General features: G+C 52.7%; 1 protein-coding gene across 3 annotated transcripts in view; it reads right to left on the bottom strand.

The window, feature by feature from the left end:
* BPI (bactericidal permeability increasing protein) overlaps positions 1-17,171 on the bottom strand; it is a 29,293-nt gene extending 12,122 nt beyond the window's left edge. The window contains exons 1-7 of one of the 3 annotated variants that reach the window (XM_079128212.1): positions 16,818-17,171; positions 13,920-14,034; positions 12,372-12,500; positions 10,852-11,013; positions 9,667-9,730; positions 2,839-2,902; positions 1,942-2,033 (exon numbers count right to left, since the gene is read on the bottom strand). In XM_079128212.1, coding sequence (XP_078984338.1) covers positions 1,942-2,033; positions 2,839-2,902; positions 9,667-9,730; positions 10,852-11,013; positions 12,372-12,500; positions 13,920-14,014 — 606 coding nt within the window. In that variant the 5' untranslated portion in view covers positions 14,015-14,034; positions 16,818-17,171. The remainder of the gene's footprint in view (positions 1-1,941; positions 2,034-2,838; positions 2,903-9,666; positions 9,731-10,851; positions 11,014-12,371; positions 12,501-13,919; positions 14,035-16,817) is intronic. The other 2 variants (XM_079128210.1, XM_079128211.1) reach the window with 2 other exon arrangements.
* Positions 17,172-17,438: the final 267 nt, after the last annotated feature.

Genomic DNA, 17,438 nt, shown 5'->3' with positions numbered 1-17,438 from the left:
CTCCGCTGTGCCCAGTGTTTGCTTTGATCTTTTAACCGCATCGTATCATTTGCGGGTGTGTTTTAAGCATGCGGCTTGGTCCAGCAATTCCACTGCTAGGAAACAGTTGAGAATGTGCTCAGATACAGTTGCACCATTGAGGACTGAAACCCTGCAAGCCCTGAACAACACCTGTTCTCACCTCTCCCAACACCCAGCTGGACTTCACCTGCCCTTCCTCTCTGCTTTTCTAGAGCCCACCTGTGGCACCTGCTCTTAGGTACCCTCCAGTCATCTTCCCCTGAGCCCAGCCCATAAATACCCCAACGCTGTCCTCAGCGGGGCGTATTTGAGACTTGGGCTCCGGTCTCCTGTCTCCCCACACTCAGTCACCTCGTGCATGATTCTCTTGCAAAACTCATCCTTCCAGTGGTCGGCATACTGCGTGGCAGGCAAAAAAGGCCAGTTTTGGTAACAACTGGTTAGGTTCGTGGAAAAAAATGCAGAGTCCCAATGTCCCAGGTGGGGGCGCTGTCCACACACCTTAACCCAGACTGTGGACTGGAGATGGAATGGCCTATAAAAGGACATTTCATGGAGCTGGGCGGGGCACACGCCTGTGATCCCAGGAGCCTGGGAGGCTGAGGCAGGAGGATCACAAGTTTAAAGCCAGCCTTAGCAACTTAGCAAGACCCTGTCTCACTAAGCAACTTATCGAGGCCCTGTCTCAAGACAAAATAAAATGGTCTGGGGATGTGCTCAGTGGTTAAGGCCCCTGGGTTCAAACCCCATTACCAGAAAAAAAAAAAAAAAAAGGTGTTTCATGGATGGTGTGGGAGGCTGTTCACTTCATACATTTCTGTTCTCATCAGCTGGAAAGCAGCATGCATAATATGACTTGTGCAAACATGTTTGAGTGTGCATTTCTGTACACGGGGCTTCGTGTTTCTGCACCTGGGTGTGGGGAGTCTGCCCTTGTGTACTGCGTCTCTGGGTTGTCGGATTTGGGTAATCTCCACCTGATCCCCTCCTTCCCTTCCTCCCTTCCCCTCCATTTCTTCCTTCCTCCCTTCCAGTTTGTTTAGTCCCATTTCTCTGTCCTTCTGCAGTTTCTAAATTTTCTTTTTTTTACATTAAATATGTTTTAAACAAACGTAAACAAGGGAGCAAATCACCCATGGTGGAGGGACAGACTGAGCTTGATCCAGAGAGAGTTTCAGGGAGCGAGACAGATCTAGCTGGGCGGTGGGGACAGTTGCTCGGGAGCCAGAGCTAAGCAGGGACATGCTGGAATAGAGGTGGCACTGGGAGGGGCAGGAGGTCAGGCAGAGGGGACAGCCAGGACGGAGGCCCTGGGGTGGGAATCAGTGCTGAACGTGTCTGAGGAAGTGAAGGCCATGTGTCCCGTTGCAGGTGGCGCAGGCGGGTAAGGGGCATGGAATGAGGCTCCATCCACCCGACCGCCCAACAGACATTTACTGAGCTCCTACTATGCGCAGATTCCAAGAGCTGCACGTATGGCAATGAAGGAAGCAGTCCCTGCTCCTTCTGTGGTCATAGAATGTGTGTGTGTGTGTGTGTGCGTGTGCGCGAGCACATGCTAGTGATCAGTGCTGCTGAGGGAGGGCGCGGTGTGGGGGAGGCAGAGGGAGCGATTTCAGGGAGCATGGTCTGGGAAGGCCCCCAGGGAGGGCCTATTTGAATGAAGACAGGCAGGAAGCCGGGGAGACTGTGGGTGTCGGGTGGGGGGAGCACCCCCAGCAGCGGGAAGAGCAAGGGCAAAGGTCCTGGGGGGTAGGCAGTGTCTGGAGGCCAGCACGCTGGGGCAGTGGTGGCAGGGTGGCAGGGTGGGGGAGGCGGGTAGGAAGGGGTAAGTCTCTGGGAGACTGGTTCCAAGGATCATGGGGCGCCCCGGGAGGGACTGAGGTCGGCGTGAGTGGGCGATTCTGGGGTCAGCCTCACCTTCAGCTGCCCGTCCAGGTTCTCAGCTGTGGTTATTGGAGGCGCCACCAGACGATAGTCGATCCCAGCCACAGCATCTATTTGGGTTGTCACTAGAGGGAAGAGGTTGGACCATGAGCTGGCCCCAGCTGGGAGGCAGGGGCAGTGTCCCCTAAACGTGGATCAAGCACTGCAAGGCTAAATCCACTCCCCTCCTCCAGGAGGGCCTCCCTGACTCCCCTTAAAGGAAACGAGGCACAGAACCAACTCACGTCCTTCTTCCAACAACCTGGGGATGAGTCACCCCACAAACAGAACAAAACAGAAGATGCCCCCTAGGGTGAGGGAGGCTGAGTGTCTGTATCATGCTGAACACCCCTCAGAGGACGTCCCTGCCTGCTGCTGCTGCTAGCAGCTTATCACAAGCCTGTCCCCATTTTAAGGCTGTAGAAACTGAGGTCCAGAAAAAGTGATCTGTGTCAGATTTCAGGCCAGTTATGTAACTGTGGCCTAGCTTGCTGGGAGCAGTGGAGCACACCTGTGATCCCAGTAACTCAGGAGGCTGAGGCAGGAGGCTCCCAAGTTTGAGGCCAGCCTCACAACTTAGCAAGACCCTGTCTCAAAGTAAAAAATAAAAAGGGGCTCAGTGGTAGAGCAACTCTGGGTTCAATCCTCAGTACTTGGGGGAAAAAAAAAGGCAAACTGGGGTATCCAGTCATGTGGCCCCTGCTGGGCTGGGGGATTGATCAGGTGTGGACTTTTCCATCTCACGTCAAGGACCTGGCTCAGTGCCACTGCCACTTGAAATTAGTCAGCTCTGCCCCTTCCCATTCAGGACCAGACCTGTCACACCCACTCTGCCTCCTTCCCTCTCCTTTTTATGTCCCCTTCTATCCTAAGTCCCCACCCAGCTCTCACCTGGAAAATTCTGGACATAAGGTTGCAGCTTGGTGGACACAGAATTGGTCACAACCTTGCAGATCTAGGGAGAACCAAAGAAGGGAGCTGTAGTAGAAAACATTCTTTGGACACAATGGTACAGAGATGCTGTCTTGGTCCGTTTTCTGTTGCTGTAGCAAAACACCTGAGACCAGGTAATTTATATGTATATAAAAAAAGAGGTTATTTAGCTCACAGTTCTGGAGGCTGTGAAGACCAAGGGTGTGGCACTGGCATCTGCTTGCCCATCTGGGGAGAGCCTTCTTGCTGCACCAAGACATGATGGAGGACATCACATGTCCCGACAGAGCAAGTATTCTAGCTGGAGTCCCTCCACCTCTTCTTATAAAGCCACTTATTCCATCATGGGGACCCCCCTCATTTAATCCTAGTTGCCTCCCAAAGGCCACACCTCTAAATACCGTAGATCAAGCTTTCCTTTCTTTGAATATTCTCCTGTTGGTAGGGCTGGGATTGTGGCTCAGTGGTGGAGGGCTTGCTTAGCATGGGTGAGGCCCTGTGTTCCATCCTCTGCACCAAATAAAAAGAAATAAAAAATAAAGGCATTGTGTCCATCAACAACTAAAAAAAAATGTATCTTTTTAAAAAATCGTGTAGCAAATCAAGTTTCCCTTTCTTTTTTCTTTTTTTTTTTTGTCCACCAGGAAGCTCAGCGTTCCACAGGCAGCTGAGAAAGAACTGCATGCGAGGGTGTGACCCGAGTTCCAGTTTCCTGGGGTGGAACCTCCCTGGTGAGTGTTTGTGTCTCCTATGTTGTGAGGTGGATTTTGGTTGACGGTTGTTTTGTTTGTCTTTTATCTGTTTTTTTTTTTTTGTCCCAGATTCTTCATGGAACCAGGGGGCGAAGAAAGAGAAACACAAGCGAGTGTTATGGTTTGGATCTGGAACGTCCCCTGAAAAGCTCACGTGTTGAAAGCACGATCGTCGATTTGGGGCGGTTTAGAGGTGAGGCTTTTAGGCCGTGGCTGCGTCCCTGGGCGGATCACTGGCTGATTAATGATCTGAATGGACTGTTGTGTGATAACCGCAGGCAGGCCGGGCACAGTTGAGGAACTAGGCCGGGGGGCACGCCCCTGAGGACTATATCTTGTCCCTGGTGCACGCTCTCTTTCTCTCTCTGTCTCCTTTTCTGCTATCTGGATGCCATGAGCTGAGCAAGTCTCCCTGACATCCTTCTGCCATGATGCTCTGCCTCACCTCAGGCCCAAAGCCATGGCTTCAGCTTACCATGAACTGAATCTCCGAAACCATGAGCCCAAAATAACCTTTTTCTCCTCTGAGTTGTTCTTGTCAGGTATTTTGGGTGCTGTGGAGAAAGCTGAGTAACTCAGGCGGTCAGTGGTCAGCCTTTCCTTATTAGTGCTTCAGGAACCAGGGGGCAGGCTCTCTGATCAAGTCTGGGGGATCCCCTGCACCTTTGCCGTGCATGGTCAGGGAAACCAGTTCGGGCACCCTCCCTACCTCCATGATTCCTAGGGGGAAAACACTGCTCTAAGAAGAACCGGGTCAGGTCACACGCTGACTCTACCAGAGGTGGCTACACTGTTCCTCTGGACCTTCCTTTCCTGACCTGTAAACTGTAACCTGGCCCATTGCAGGGGCCCCTCTTTATCCGAGATTTGCTTTTCACTCTTCCAGTCACTGCAGTCAACCATGGTCTGAAAACATTAAATAGAAAATTCCAGAATTAAATCATTCATAAATTTTCAATCGTGCACCATTCTCGAGCACAGGTTCGTAGGTCCAAGTAACCTGGATTTTACCTCAGAATGGCCCCAAAGCTCAAAAGTAACCGTGTTGGCAGTTGTATTACAATGTATCATTATGATTGCTCTATTTTCTTCCTGGTCATTGTTAATCTCTCACGGTACCTAATTTATAAATGAAACCTTAATGTGTATGTATAGGGAAAAGCATAGGGTTCAGCACTACCCTCAGTTTCAGGCATCCGCTGGGGCCTTGGGACACAGCTCCCAGGGACAGGAGGACCACTGATAGTCCTAATCCCACCTGCTCTTCTGTAAAGAAGCCTGGCCACATCCTCATCAAGAGGTGGAGTCTGTGAACACATCCCTAGAGTCTGGGCTTGGTGTCTTGCTTCTAACAATAGAACGCAGCGGAAGTAACATTGCATAATTTCAGAAACGAGGTCATAAAAAGGCTGCGCAGCTTCACTTTGGTGTCTAGACATGCTTCCTCTCTGGTCGCTCCCTCAGGGAACACAGTCATGTACCCTGAGAAGCTGGAGCCCCATGAAGCAGCTCAGGTCAGCAGTCTCTTAGCCAAGCCAGCCTCAGGGCTTCCCAGCCCAGGTGCCAGAGACAGGAGGGAGGGATGTGAGGCCCAGACATCGCAGAAGGAAGCTAAGCTGTCCCCGCCCTGGGCCCCACTTCCTGATCCACAGAGTCCTTGGGCATTAAGAGCAGCTTTGGTTTTCTCCCGCCCAATTTGGGCTCCCTGTTCAGAAGTAATCAGCCAGCTGAACACAGGGCGCCAGCCAGGGCCTCCCTAGCTTGTGGGATTAGCCCTAATGACCGTCACCTCCTTCCAGCTGCGTGTCTCCAGTCCCAGCTTTTGGGACTTCTGGGAGACCGGGTGTGGGCACCTACTTTCTAGACGCTGCGGCAGCAGGCCTGTGGCCAGGGGCCGGCTCCTCCTCTGTGCCCGCTGTCTCCCCCGGCCTCTCTCTGAGCCCCCAGTGAGCGAGCGCCTCTGGGCTTCCTGCCCAGCTCCCTGCTCCTTCCCTCTGGCAGCAGATGCCCTTAGTGCCCTACCCAGGCCCAGATGGCCCAGCACTGAGCCCCAGCTGCGTGTGGCAGTGCCCGGCTCCAGAGTGCACCCTCCAGTCCTCCCCATAGACCACGGGCACCCAAGTCCTTGTTGTGGCACCTGCAGAGGAGCCTTGTGAAGTCACCCTCAGTGCCCCAGCAAGTGGCCAACCCCCAGGCCCTGCCGCACAGACCCTCCTGGGCAGGGGGCCCAGCTGGGAAGGGAAGGGTGGGAGGAAGGAGAGGAGGTTGGGAGGGAGAGAGAGGGAGGGAGGAGGATGTTGGGTTTCTGTTAAGTCCCGGACATTCCGGCTGCCCTCAGGCATTGTCACCCAAGGTTGCTCACCCTCGGGGACAACAGATAGCCCCAAACCACAGCAAGTCACATCAGGGCCCCCTTCCCACCACACCCCCCCCTCAGGCTCCCGCCTCCCCTGCCCCTCTCCAGGGCTCCCTGGCTCACTCCTCCCACTTCCAGCCTCGGTGGCTTCCACTGTGACACCTGACCCTTTCACTGGGGCCGGACTCCCTTCTACGCAGGATCCTGTGCTGGGAAAGGCTTCTGCCTCTGCCATGGCGTAGCCTGGAGTTGGACCTCAACCCCATCGCTTCCTCTTTCGGAGCCTTGGTTCACTCATCTGGGAAACGGGGACAATTACGACCCCTCCCCCTCACTGGGAATCAGATGCCAGAATGTGCGGATTCCATGCTAGATCCCACGCAGAGTGGGGACTGGTACCAAGCCCACACGGCGCTCAGAACAAGGGTGTCCCCCTCATCCCTGCCACCATCTGCTTCGCCAGCCACACTGCTCTTCAGCTTGGTCGCTATAAGGGGACACTCTCCGTGGTACCAAGAAATCATCTAATTGTTTGAAAGTTTAAATGCATCTTAATGTAACGGAATCCTTTTAAAATTAAAAGTCTCATGTTTTTCTTTCGCCCAGCTTTCTGGTAAAAAAAAATATATATATTATTTTTTTCTCCTTGAACTGCTGAGAATGGAAACTGAGATGCTACCCCGGGTCCAGGTAACCAGGAGTGTGACCTAGTCTTGAAGGAGTTAAAATTTAAGTGCCCGTAATTAAAGCACAGAATCTGTAGTCTAGCAAATGAACTTTGAAAAAAGAAACAAAGAGGGACGGGCCTGAGGCCTGAACATACCTGAACAAGCCTAAAATAAGACTGCCAAGTCATCAAAAACTAACTGGCCATGGAGGATAAACAATCTCCACAAGGCCGTGGACCATCTGGTGTCACCCACTTTCCCCCTTCTTCCCTTTTCTTTAAGGTTAACTTGACCCCTGCTAACCAAAATAAACTGCCCTACCCCATTGCTGGAATGTCAATTTGCACGTACTACTTGCTGATGTAATCAATGTAGTCAGGTGCCCGCTTATGTTTGAATCAGCCAATTATGTGTACCCGTGCCAAACTCCCTAACTTTTCCTATATAAACCCCTGATTTCTGAGCCTCGGGGTCAACTCCTCTATCTCCTGCGTGAGATATGTGTTGGCCTGGAGCTCCGTTATTAAAGTGCCTCGTGCTTTTGCATCAAGCCGGTCTCTCGTGTTTCCTGGAGCGCATCATCCTGAGACTCGAGTAAGGGTCTTCCTTTTGGGGGGTCCTACAGTCTCTGGCTAGTATGGTCTGGCTAAATCTACTTATGTGTATTTCTCAGCTTTTGTTTCTATAAATTGCAATTGACTGGTGGAGACAAATTAGTAGCTTCTCCCCAGTTTGGGCTGAACTGCATTAAATTCATTTTGCATTTTTTACATCATTTGTTTATTTCTAACGCAGGTGGGCAAATCCAGTCAGCTCGGATCTGGGCAGCTTCCCTGGCTGGGCTGTGGGCAACGCTGACACACCTCTCATACAGTTACTTAACTACACAGGAAGTTCCGGCAGAGTGAGGCAGGCTTATCGGTGCACACAATCTCATGATCTCATTGTCCTTTCAACACTTCAGAGAAGGAAGTCTCCATTTTACAGACGGCAAAACTGAGGTTCAGAAAGATCAAGTTATTTGCTCAAGGTTGCATGCACAGCTGGTTGTCCCAGGGATTGCTACCCTGAAATCCCTTCTATAATCACTGTGCTATGCATCTCGACATCCACACATTGATTCCTTTTATTCTTTGGAACTCTTGACACAGTCTTTTCACACAGATGACCTCACCTGAGGATGCCTCCCTATCTTCACTTCAGAGCCTTTCACCAGGACACTCATGTTCCCCCTCAGTAGACCCTCGGGGGTAGCCCTTTCCCCACTGCTGGTCCCTGCAGTCAGCCTCCCAGCACACAGGGAAATCATTCTGAAGCATAATTGAGCCAGGCCACCCACCTGCCTAAAACTCTCAATGGCTCCCTGGTGCCCACTGGAGAAAGTCCAAGTTCATCTGTCCTTTGAGACAGGCTCAGGTGGCTCCTGGAAGCTGGTGGTGTGTTAATGGAAAACTAGCCCCATGAATGTTCTCTTCTTAGCTAAAGAAGCTGGCTGGGGCTCGGGTGTGGGCGAGGCGGGGAGCGCTTGCCTGCCTGTCCCTGGTATCAGTTCCAGCCTCGAGGGGTGCAGGTTCATCAATGGCACGTGTCTGGGGGGGCGGTGTGCCAGGCAGGGGATCCGGGCTGAGTAGGAATGGAGCAAGAGGCCGGCAGGACTGGGGAAGAGAGGGCTGGCAGGGAGGCCGGGGGCAGGGGAGGTGGTTCCGGAAAGTACAGGCAAAGGTTTGCCAGGGGTGGGGGAAGCAGCTCTTTCCTGGTTTCTGGGTAAAATCCTCAGCAAAATGCACATGGCCAGTTTTTGCAGCTTGATTTGTGGTTTTAAAGGGCTATAAGGACTGCCGAGGGGGTCAGGGGTGAGAGCAGAAGTGTCCAGCCATGCCAGAGTGTAACAGGGACTTGGGACAGGCTGCCTTCTGCTGAAAGCAGGGACCTTCACTCGGGTCTGCAGATGCCCTACGGTAGCTGGAAGCAGGATGGGGCTTGGCGTCCCTGCCTTCATTTTGAACGTGCCTCTTGATTACCTCAAACTTCAGGCCAGGTGCCTGCTCCTCTCTGTCCGTAGGCATGCCCATCATTAAACCTGTCGTGCAATGTTTACTAGCCCTGCACCCTGGCCCCTCTCGATCCCCTTCAGGACCAAGGCAAGATTTGCAGCAGCCCGTTTCAGAACCTCCAGCAGTGGCCACGGGGGAGCCACGGAGGCACATGGACCAGACTGCACCCCACCTGCCCCAACAGGCCAGGGCAATGACCTCATGGGAAATGAGGTGCCCACGGATGAACTGGAGGCTCTCCTGCTACGTGAAATACGCCAACCCCCCAAATCCAAAGGCCGAACATTCTCTCTGATATGTGGATGCTAACCCCAGTAAGGGGGGAGGGAGGAATAGAAGTTCACTGGCTTAGACACAGGAGAGCGGAGGGAAGGGAGGGGTGGGAATAGGAAAAGAGAAGGGGATGAACGGATATAACGTGCCTATGTTCATACATGAACACACGACCGTGTGACTCCACCTCATGCATGACCACAAGAATGGGAAGTTACGCTCCATGTATGCATGATATGTCAAAATACACTCTACTGTCACGTATGTCTGAAAGGAACAAATAAAACATTAAAAAAAGGAAATGCAGGTCTGACAGATACCCATCCTGAGCAGCGAGTGGAAACAGTCCCCCTCAAGAGCCACCTCACAGAACCAGACGTGAGCAGGATGGGCCAGACCACAGCCTGACAGGACTGCTTCCCTCCGCAGACCTCTCGTCCCGGCCCCACTTCCTCTAGTTAAACCCAAACTCCTGCCAGTGTCCCCAGGACGGGGCTGAGAAGCTGCCTTTCACGCTCCTTCCCAAGTGGCCAGGTCGCCGTTTTTCTCTATGACCTCTTCTGTTTGGTTGGGGGTCAGTGGCCAGCCCAGCTTTGTGGGACCCTGGAAACACATCTCTGGTCTCAGATTCTGGTGACAAGAGGTATGCGGCTCCCAGGGCCTCCCGCTCCCGTCCCTCCTACCTTGCTATTCAAGGTGTTTCGAAGAGACAACTCGATTTTCTTGTGGAAGAGTTGGATCAGCCACCTGGAGGTTGACATGTAGGGAGGGACATTATGTGTGGCTTCCAGGTGTCCTTGAACTGGCTCAACTGAGCAGCCCTCATTAGGCACGTCTCCCCTGTTCCTAGTGCTCTGCTATAGGGTTAGTTCCTTAAGAGCTGCACAGCCGGGCCCCTGCCCCATCTCTGTCTCCTTCCTTGCCACTCCCCCACCACTGTGCACACCGGCCACACTGACCTACCCCAGCTTCTGTGACCCGTACTTCCTCCCACCCCAGTACTTTTGCACATGCTGTTCTCACTGCTTAAAACACCTTCATCCCTGACATCTACCTTATTAACCCCTACTTATTCTTTGCATCTCAATGCAAATGCCATGTCATCAGGAAGAACTGGCCAGTCACCAGACTGGGTCCATTCTTCCTGTTCTGTGCTCACTGCATGCTGAACTCTTTTTCTTAGTTTTTATCTCCTTTTGTAACTGCAGGTGAGCCATTCATTAATGCGATGATGTAATTAATGTTTGTCTCCTCCACTGAGCTGGGAACTTTAAGAGAACAGGGCTGTGTGGCTGAGTCTGGGAACAGATAGTCCTGAACTGAACACTGGCGAGCTACAGAAATAGGTTGTTTCCCTTTCTTTCTGTGCCTTGGTTTTCTCCCCTGAGCGTGGGGTAATGATCGACCGACTTCGTCAAGTCACTGTGTGCCCGGACTGAGGTAAAGAATGTGCTACATCAGTGCTGGGCCCACAGTGAGCCTCCTGTCGAGGTCACAATGCCACGTACAACTGATGAGCTTTTATCAGTCAATACTGTCTCCTCAGCACGCACAGGTCTGGTGCATCGCTGATTCTCAGTGGACACTTCTGGAATGGATGGACGAACCGCCACCTACAGACTTGGGTGAGGACTGTGTCATTCAGTGCAGACACAAAGGGCTTAGCACAAGCCTGGGGCGCTGAACGGGCCTTTACGCCTTGAGGCAGGGACAGTGTCTGCTTCACCTGCAGTCCCCGCCCCACCCTACCAGGCCTCTGGACAAGGCCTGGAATGGAGGGAGCACCCTAGGTGTTTTCTAGATTCAGGGGTGATCAGGACGACTTCCTCCAGATCCCTCCTCCCATCCGCAGCCCCGGGAGGTCCTACCCCAGTCTGCTGCCCGAGATGTGCAGGTGGACGTCGCTGATGTAGTTGCTGCAGCTGGAGCAGGTGACCGTGATGTGGCCTGAGGTGGGGTCGCTGCCCAGCTTCAGAAAAGCCAAAATGGAGGTGCCTTGTATGCTCAGGTCAAACCCGCCGCCGGCTATGCTGAAGGGAAGCGGAGAGGAGTGGCTTGAAGAGGGGTTTTGCACCCCACTATCCTCACCTTCCACACCAGGGCTGAAAGGTGGGCTTCCTTAGGGTCACACCCCAGGTAGAGCGAAGCCGCAGCTTGCCCAAGGTCACACGGCTCTGAGCCGTAGTCAGGATTCGAACCCGACTCTCAACCCTCGTCTGCCTGGCAGATCCCCGATCTTAACTCCTCAGTCACTGCCCTGGCTGTGTGACTTTGGGCATGACTCTCAACTTCCCTGAGCTTGTTTTCTCATCCAGGTTCTGGACCAGCAGTGGGACACTGGTGTGTGTGTGTGTGTGTGTGTGTGTGTGTGTGTGTGTGTGTGAGTGTTGCCACTAAAAATCTGAGTGTTCGCAGTCACTGACTTTGGGCAATTCCTGCCCCCATTAATTAATGAATGAGGCCAATAACTCCTCCCTCCAGGAGGGAAAGGATTTTATGTAAGACAGTGCACGTGAATGTAATCTGTCAACTCTTATGTGATACAGTATTATTATTATGATTTTTTTTTATCAATAAATGAAATGAGAGATGCAAAAGAGCCCAGGCCAAGAATGGGTGATTGCTAAGGTGGGGAGACCCACCTCTCTGCACCTGGTGTGGCTTCTCCTGCATTTCCTCCCTAGGACCCCTACAAAGGACAGGTCCTCAGAGTGATCATTTGATCAGAGCCACAGTGACTAGCAGGCAGGCTCCTCTGTCGCAGAGTTGTAATCTTAATCATGTGCCCCAATTTGCCACAGCCTGCCATGGGTGGTGGGGAGTGGTGCATTTCCTTGCTCTTGACTTTGGGGTTGGCCATGTGACAGGCTTTGGCCAATGAACTGTGAGTAGAAGTGACCGTGGGCCATTCCACAGCCTGGGCCTTCAGAGAACCTGCTTGGCTTCCTTTTGCACCTTTGCTGCCAACAAAAATGGGCCCTGGAGGGGAGCCAAGGAGGAGGGGCCTCAGCAAGGCCCAGCCTGGATCAGCCAAGTGCCAGGCAATGACAGATGCATAAGGTGGTAACATGTTTTTTTTTAAGCCACTGAGCTTGGAATGTTTTGTTACACGGCAATAGCTAGCTGATAAAGGGATAAATGAGAAGCCCTACTGGGCTTCCCACTCTGAGCCATAGGACCATGGGCCTCGCCAAGGCCCACGTTGATAGAATTGCTCAGCGATTCTCCAAGGGTTATGTTAAATCGTCTTAGGTGAAAACTTCCCCCAGGAACCCTGTGGCTACAAATGGTAATTTGGGTAAAAACTGGACATTCCCTGCACCCTGGATCTCCTCCCTTCCAACATCACCAAGAGTTCACCCAACAAACCCCAGGTGTGAAGACGCACAGGAAATTCTTTTTTGCTTTCCATTTCCCACTGATCTTGACATTGGCTTTGCTGATGGAGAGTCGGAGGCCCACCTGGGGCTCCAGTTTTATCTGGGGACCGGGGAGCTGGAATCCGAGGATGGTCATGCTGAAAAGGAAAGAAGTTCTGTCAGCTTCCTGGGTGCCTGCCCGGGGACTGGTGAAGTCCGTCACCCCACCTGTTCCTGAAGGAGCCAGGGGCTCTGAGAACAGTCTTGGCCAATATGTGGGCACTGAGTGGCTTGGGCTTCGGAGGCAGACACACCTGCATGTGAATCTCACCCTTGAATGTCCTGTTGTGTGACCCTGGGTCTCACATGCAGTTACCTGAGCCTCAGTTTTCTCATTTGTAAAATGGGCACAGTCATCTCTGTTGTGCTGGGTGTGTGACTATCGATGAAGATAACAGATGGTAAGGCACTGACTGTGGGCTCTCTAAAGGGGTGGAGTGTGTCCATCTTCACTACTAGAGCCCAGAGCCTGCTGTGCAAAACACATAGTAGGTGCTCAAACTATTCCTTAAATGATGGGGCATATAATACTCTTTGGAGAACATTTGTGGGTTCTCTGTCAGCATCCATACGCTCTTATGATAACAGAACTGCCATTTGACTTTGGGGGAGCTCCTCCCACATCTGCTCCCTGCCTCTCTGAAGAAGGTTGACTTCCATGTTCAGGAGGTGGAGCTTGTGACTTAGGCTTAGCCAATTAGTGGATTCTATTCCTCTGGCCACAGCCATTGGTTCAGGGGCAGGTACCTAACCTAAGACAGGCCAATCAGAATGAATCTTGGGGTTTGGCTTGAGTTCTCAGAAGGAGGCCTTCTTCTTCAGGGACTGAGAGTACTGACATTGAGAGTTACTGCAGGCTGGCTTGTCTCTGGAGAGGGCACTGGGTCTGAGAATTAGTCCTCTCCAAGAACATGATGCTGAGATGGAGCAAGAGAGAAACAGGGTCCAGAGACATTTGAGCCTGACTCAAGCTGAACTTGAAGCCAGATGAGTCCAGAGACTTTACAGTCATATGAGCCAATAGCTTCTGGTTTAGGTCATTTGGGATTAGGGTTTTTTTTTTTTTTTTTTTTTTTTTTTTACCAATAATTGAACCCAGGGGTACTCAACCACTGAGCCACATCCCCAGCCCTTTTTCATATTTATTTAAAGACAGGTCTTGCTGAATTGCTTAGGGACTCACTAAGTTGCTGAGGCTGGCTTTGAACTTGCAACCCTCCTGCCTCAGCCCCCTGAGCTGCTGGGATTACAGGAGTGAGCTACCACACCTGGCAGGATTAGACTTTTTGTCTTTGAAACTCCTCCCAAATTCTGATATGTGGACCTGACAGAGAGTTTTAGGATTCACCATATATCCCCTGGGAGTTGTGGAGAGTTCCAGAAAGGCAGCTTTTGCAGCTTCCTTCAGGCTAGGCTTGGGGGTGGGCATCCCCTTGGGGACGAGGAGTTGAGGAGCTGGTGGCTGTGGTGGCCCCAGTACATAGCCCTGCAAAGAGGGGGACTTTGACGAGCCTCACCTGTAGAAGCTGTAATACCCTTTCCCAAGGTGCTGGACTTTAAAGCTTCCAGAGAAGTCAGGAATGTTGATCTTCTCCAGCTCCTTCTGTAGCATGGCTACTCCCTTCTGGCAGGCTGAGAGGAGAAAACAGGTGGGGACAGTCAGAGGCACAGCGTGGGAGCAGGGGTGGTGGGTCAGAGCAGCTCTGGACCCGTGGTTCCTGTCCACAGCAAGGACAGCAGAACTGGAAGGGTCTAGAGCAAGCGTCCATGATGGTTTTCTATGAAGGGCCAGGGAGTCAATCCTTTCAGCTTTGCGGTCTTACTCTCTCTGTCACATTGTGCCACTCTGGTGTCCCTGAGCAGCAGCAGCCACGGACAGCATCTAAATAAACGAATGCGACTGCTCCCAGGCTTTATTTGTGGACACTGGAATTTGCATCTCACACAATTTTCACATTGTTTTAGTCAGCTTTTTTGCCACTGTGACCAAAAGACCTGACAAGAACAGATGTAGGGGAGGAAAAGTTTATTTGGGGCTCATGGTTTCAGAGGGCTCAGTCCATCGACAGCCGACTCCATTGCTCTGGGCCAGAGCGAGGCAGGACATCATGAGGGCAGGGTGTGGTGGAGGAAAGCGGCTCAGGACAAGGCAGAGAAAGCTCCGCTCCCAGAGACAAAATACCAACCTCAAGGGCAGAACCCAGGGACCCACCTCCTCCAGCCACACCCTACCTGCCTTCAGTGACCACTCGGTTAACCATGTGAGAGGATGCGTCCACTGATTAGTTACAGCCTTCACAATCCGAATGTCCTCACATTGTCTCACACGTGAGCGTTTGGGGACACCTGCTATCCACACCACAGCACACATAAGGGGGGTATTATTTGAGTTTTTCAATTATTTAAAAACATAACCATTTTGGATCATAGGACACACAGAAACATGTAACAGGCTACATCTGTCCCAGGGCGAGTCTGCTGACCTGTGCTCTAAACTTCACCCCAGGCAGCCGGGGGGCCCCCTTCCAGCATGCGTTACGCAGCCGCTCCCTGCTTTGGTCTGCACTCTGTTCTCAGGAAACGTACGCCTCTGGCTTTCCCATTCTGTCCACAGGCTCTTTGCACTTGGTATTCCTGCCATGGCAGAAAATTTTCTCCCACATTCACCTGGCCAACTTCTAGTCAGCTCAATCATTATTTCCTTCCAGAAACTTCCATGACTCAGTAGAAGAGAGGGAACCAGCCCCCTCCCTTGTTATCATAGTCAACATGCCATGACGTCTCCTTCTGAGACCCCATTACCATTTGTAATTATGCATTTATTCATGTGACTCTGATTCATGTCTGGCTCCCGTGCTAGATGTAAGCCCCCTGAGGTTAGCGGCAATGTTGATTTTATTTATTAATGTGTCTCCTACATTTACCACAGTGCCTGGCACTTAATATTTGTTGGATAAATAAATGCCCCAAGGTAGGATCCTACCATCTGTCATTATGTGGCTAACAGCATAGAAGAACCAATTAACACGAATGTGCTGCCTCAGAAGGAGTGAGATGGGGGAGGCTTGCTACCCAGGCTTTTTGTTTCTTAAGAGCCAAGTTGGAAATAACAATGATAAAACGTTTAAGCTCTTACTCTGTGCCAGGCACTCTGGGCTGCGCACATGTATTGAATAATTGAATCTGAAACAAACCCAGGAGAGAGGTCCTGTCACTACTCCCATTTCACAGAGGAGGAAGCTGAGGCTCAGGAAAGTTATGTGCTCTGTCCAAGACCACATGTCTGACAAGTAGAGGAGACAGGATTTGAACTCAGCCCTTCTTGTCACAGAGCCTGGGGTAAGCCTTCTGGGGGCTCCAAGTAAGCAATGCATATGTGGTCACAACCCAGAAGGGAAAGAAAATCTGTAAGTGCACAGAAGCCAGGCCTTGAAGGCTCTCAGATGCCAGGCCAAAGGGTCAGGGTGGCTTCTGAAGGCCCTAGGGAGCCAGTGAATACTGTAAGGGGGGAGCAGGACTGTACGCGGTCAGATTTGCTGCATTTCAGAAAACTCACACGGGCATGAATAGAAGGGGCAACGAGGCTGCTGTGACCGAGCACAGGACTTCTGGGATAATGCCCTCCATTGAGTCTCTGCTCCCAGGAAGCCTTCAGGAGCACCCCAGCTCTGGGATGCGCAGGGCTGCCCGCCTTCCTCCTGGCTGCTGTGGGGCCTCTGTTAGCACCCCGGGACTTGGAGCTGCCTTGCCTGGGCTGAGGCCCTGTCCTGCCATTCCCCAGGGGTACATCAGCTGGTGAGGACCTGCCTTCCCCTTGCTCTGGTTTCCCTGGTGCTGGAGATCCCCCACCGATCTGCAGTTCATCTCTCTGCCACTGGGAGGCAGCACGGAGCAGCTCCAGGCTGGGGCATTAGACAAAACCAGAGCTTGCATCCAGGCTGCCTGCTTCTGGTGTGGCTCTGGACCTCAGATGTGCTGGCCTGCAAGTCCCGCCCACGCTGGCAGTGAGGATAAACGAGACTGCATGTGTAAAGCTCCTGGCACAGCACATTTGTGCCGTTCTCTCCTCTGCCTGGGCCTGGATGAATGGCCTGCAGGAATCTCTCTGAGTCACCCAGGCGTGTTGGGCACAATATGGCGGCCAGCCCCTGCACTGGGAGACCATGAAGGAGGGACCCTACACCTCCCCAGCCTCCTCAGCCGATGGAGGCAGATAGACTTTGGAAAGAAGGAAAGGCCTAGAAACCTGAGCTGGGGGTGGGCAGAGAGGGGACCGTGCACACTCAGGGGCCTGGCACTAGACTTGGGATCTTCTAGACCAGCGCTCCAGCTCCTGCCCCTTCGCGGCCCTGGGATCTCGGGCAACTCACTTGGCCACAGTTTCTTCGTAGGTTAAACAAGGGTAAGAGGCCTACCTTGCAGAACGGCGAGCACCAGGAAGGGCTCAGGAAGGGCTACCTCGGGGGTGGGAGAGGAGGGACGGAGGGCATCCGATTACCGTAGTCCAGGCCCTTCTGGGAGATTCTGGTCAGGAAGCCAGGGTTGGTGGCCGCTGTCACAACTGTGCCCATGGTGGCCAGCACTATCAGGGGTGCCCATTGTGGCATACGGTCAGGGCCCCTGGCCATTCCTCCTTTGTCCGCCAGGGCTGGCGAAACGTCAAGGCCTTGGAGGAGGACCAGAGACCTATAAAGGAGCCGGCTGGGGAAATGAAGCAGCAGAATGCAGAGAGGAGGAAGGAACTGGGTGGAGGTGGAGAGGGGGAGGGCGGCCCGGTGCCCCACTGAGGCTGCCCCGGTGGAAGCCCAGAGCCGCTGCGCGTGTGCGTGTGCACGTGTGTGTGTGTGCATATGTGTGTACATGTGTGTGCCTGTGTGTGTGTGAAGGGGGAGTTGGGGGCTCTTGGCCTGGTTCCTCTCCCTGAGCCCCAAATCCCCTGCTCTGAGCCCCCAGCCAAATTCCCCCATGTAAGGACTTCCTCGAAGCTGGGTGGTGGGTACATCAGGGTTCAGTATATTTTTCTTTCTACTTCCAAT

This window comes from Sciurus vulgaris (genome assembly GCF_902686455.1).
Source record: "Sciurus vulgaris genome assembly, chromosome: 2".
NCBI classification, from domain to species: Eukaryota; Metazoa; Chordata; class Mammalia; order Rodentia; family Sciuridae; genus Sciurus; species Sciurus vulgaris.
The sequence above is the reverse complement of the archived record's forward strand: the minus strand, read 5'-3'. Positions and strand labels throughout refer to the sequence as shown.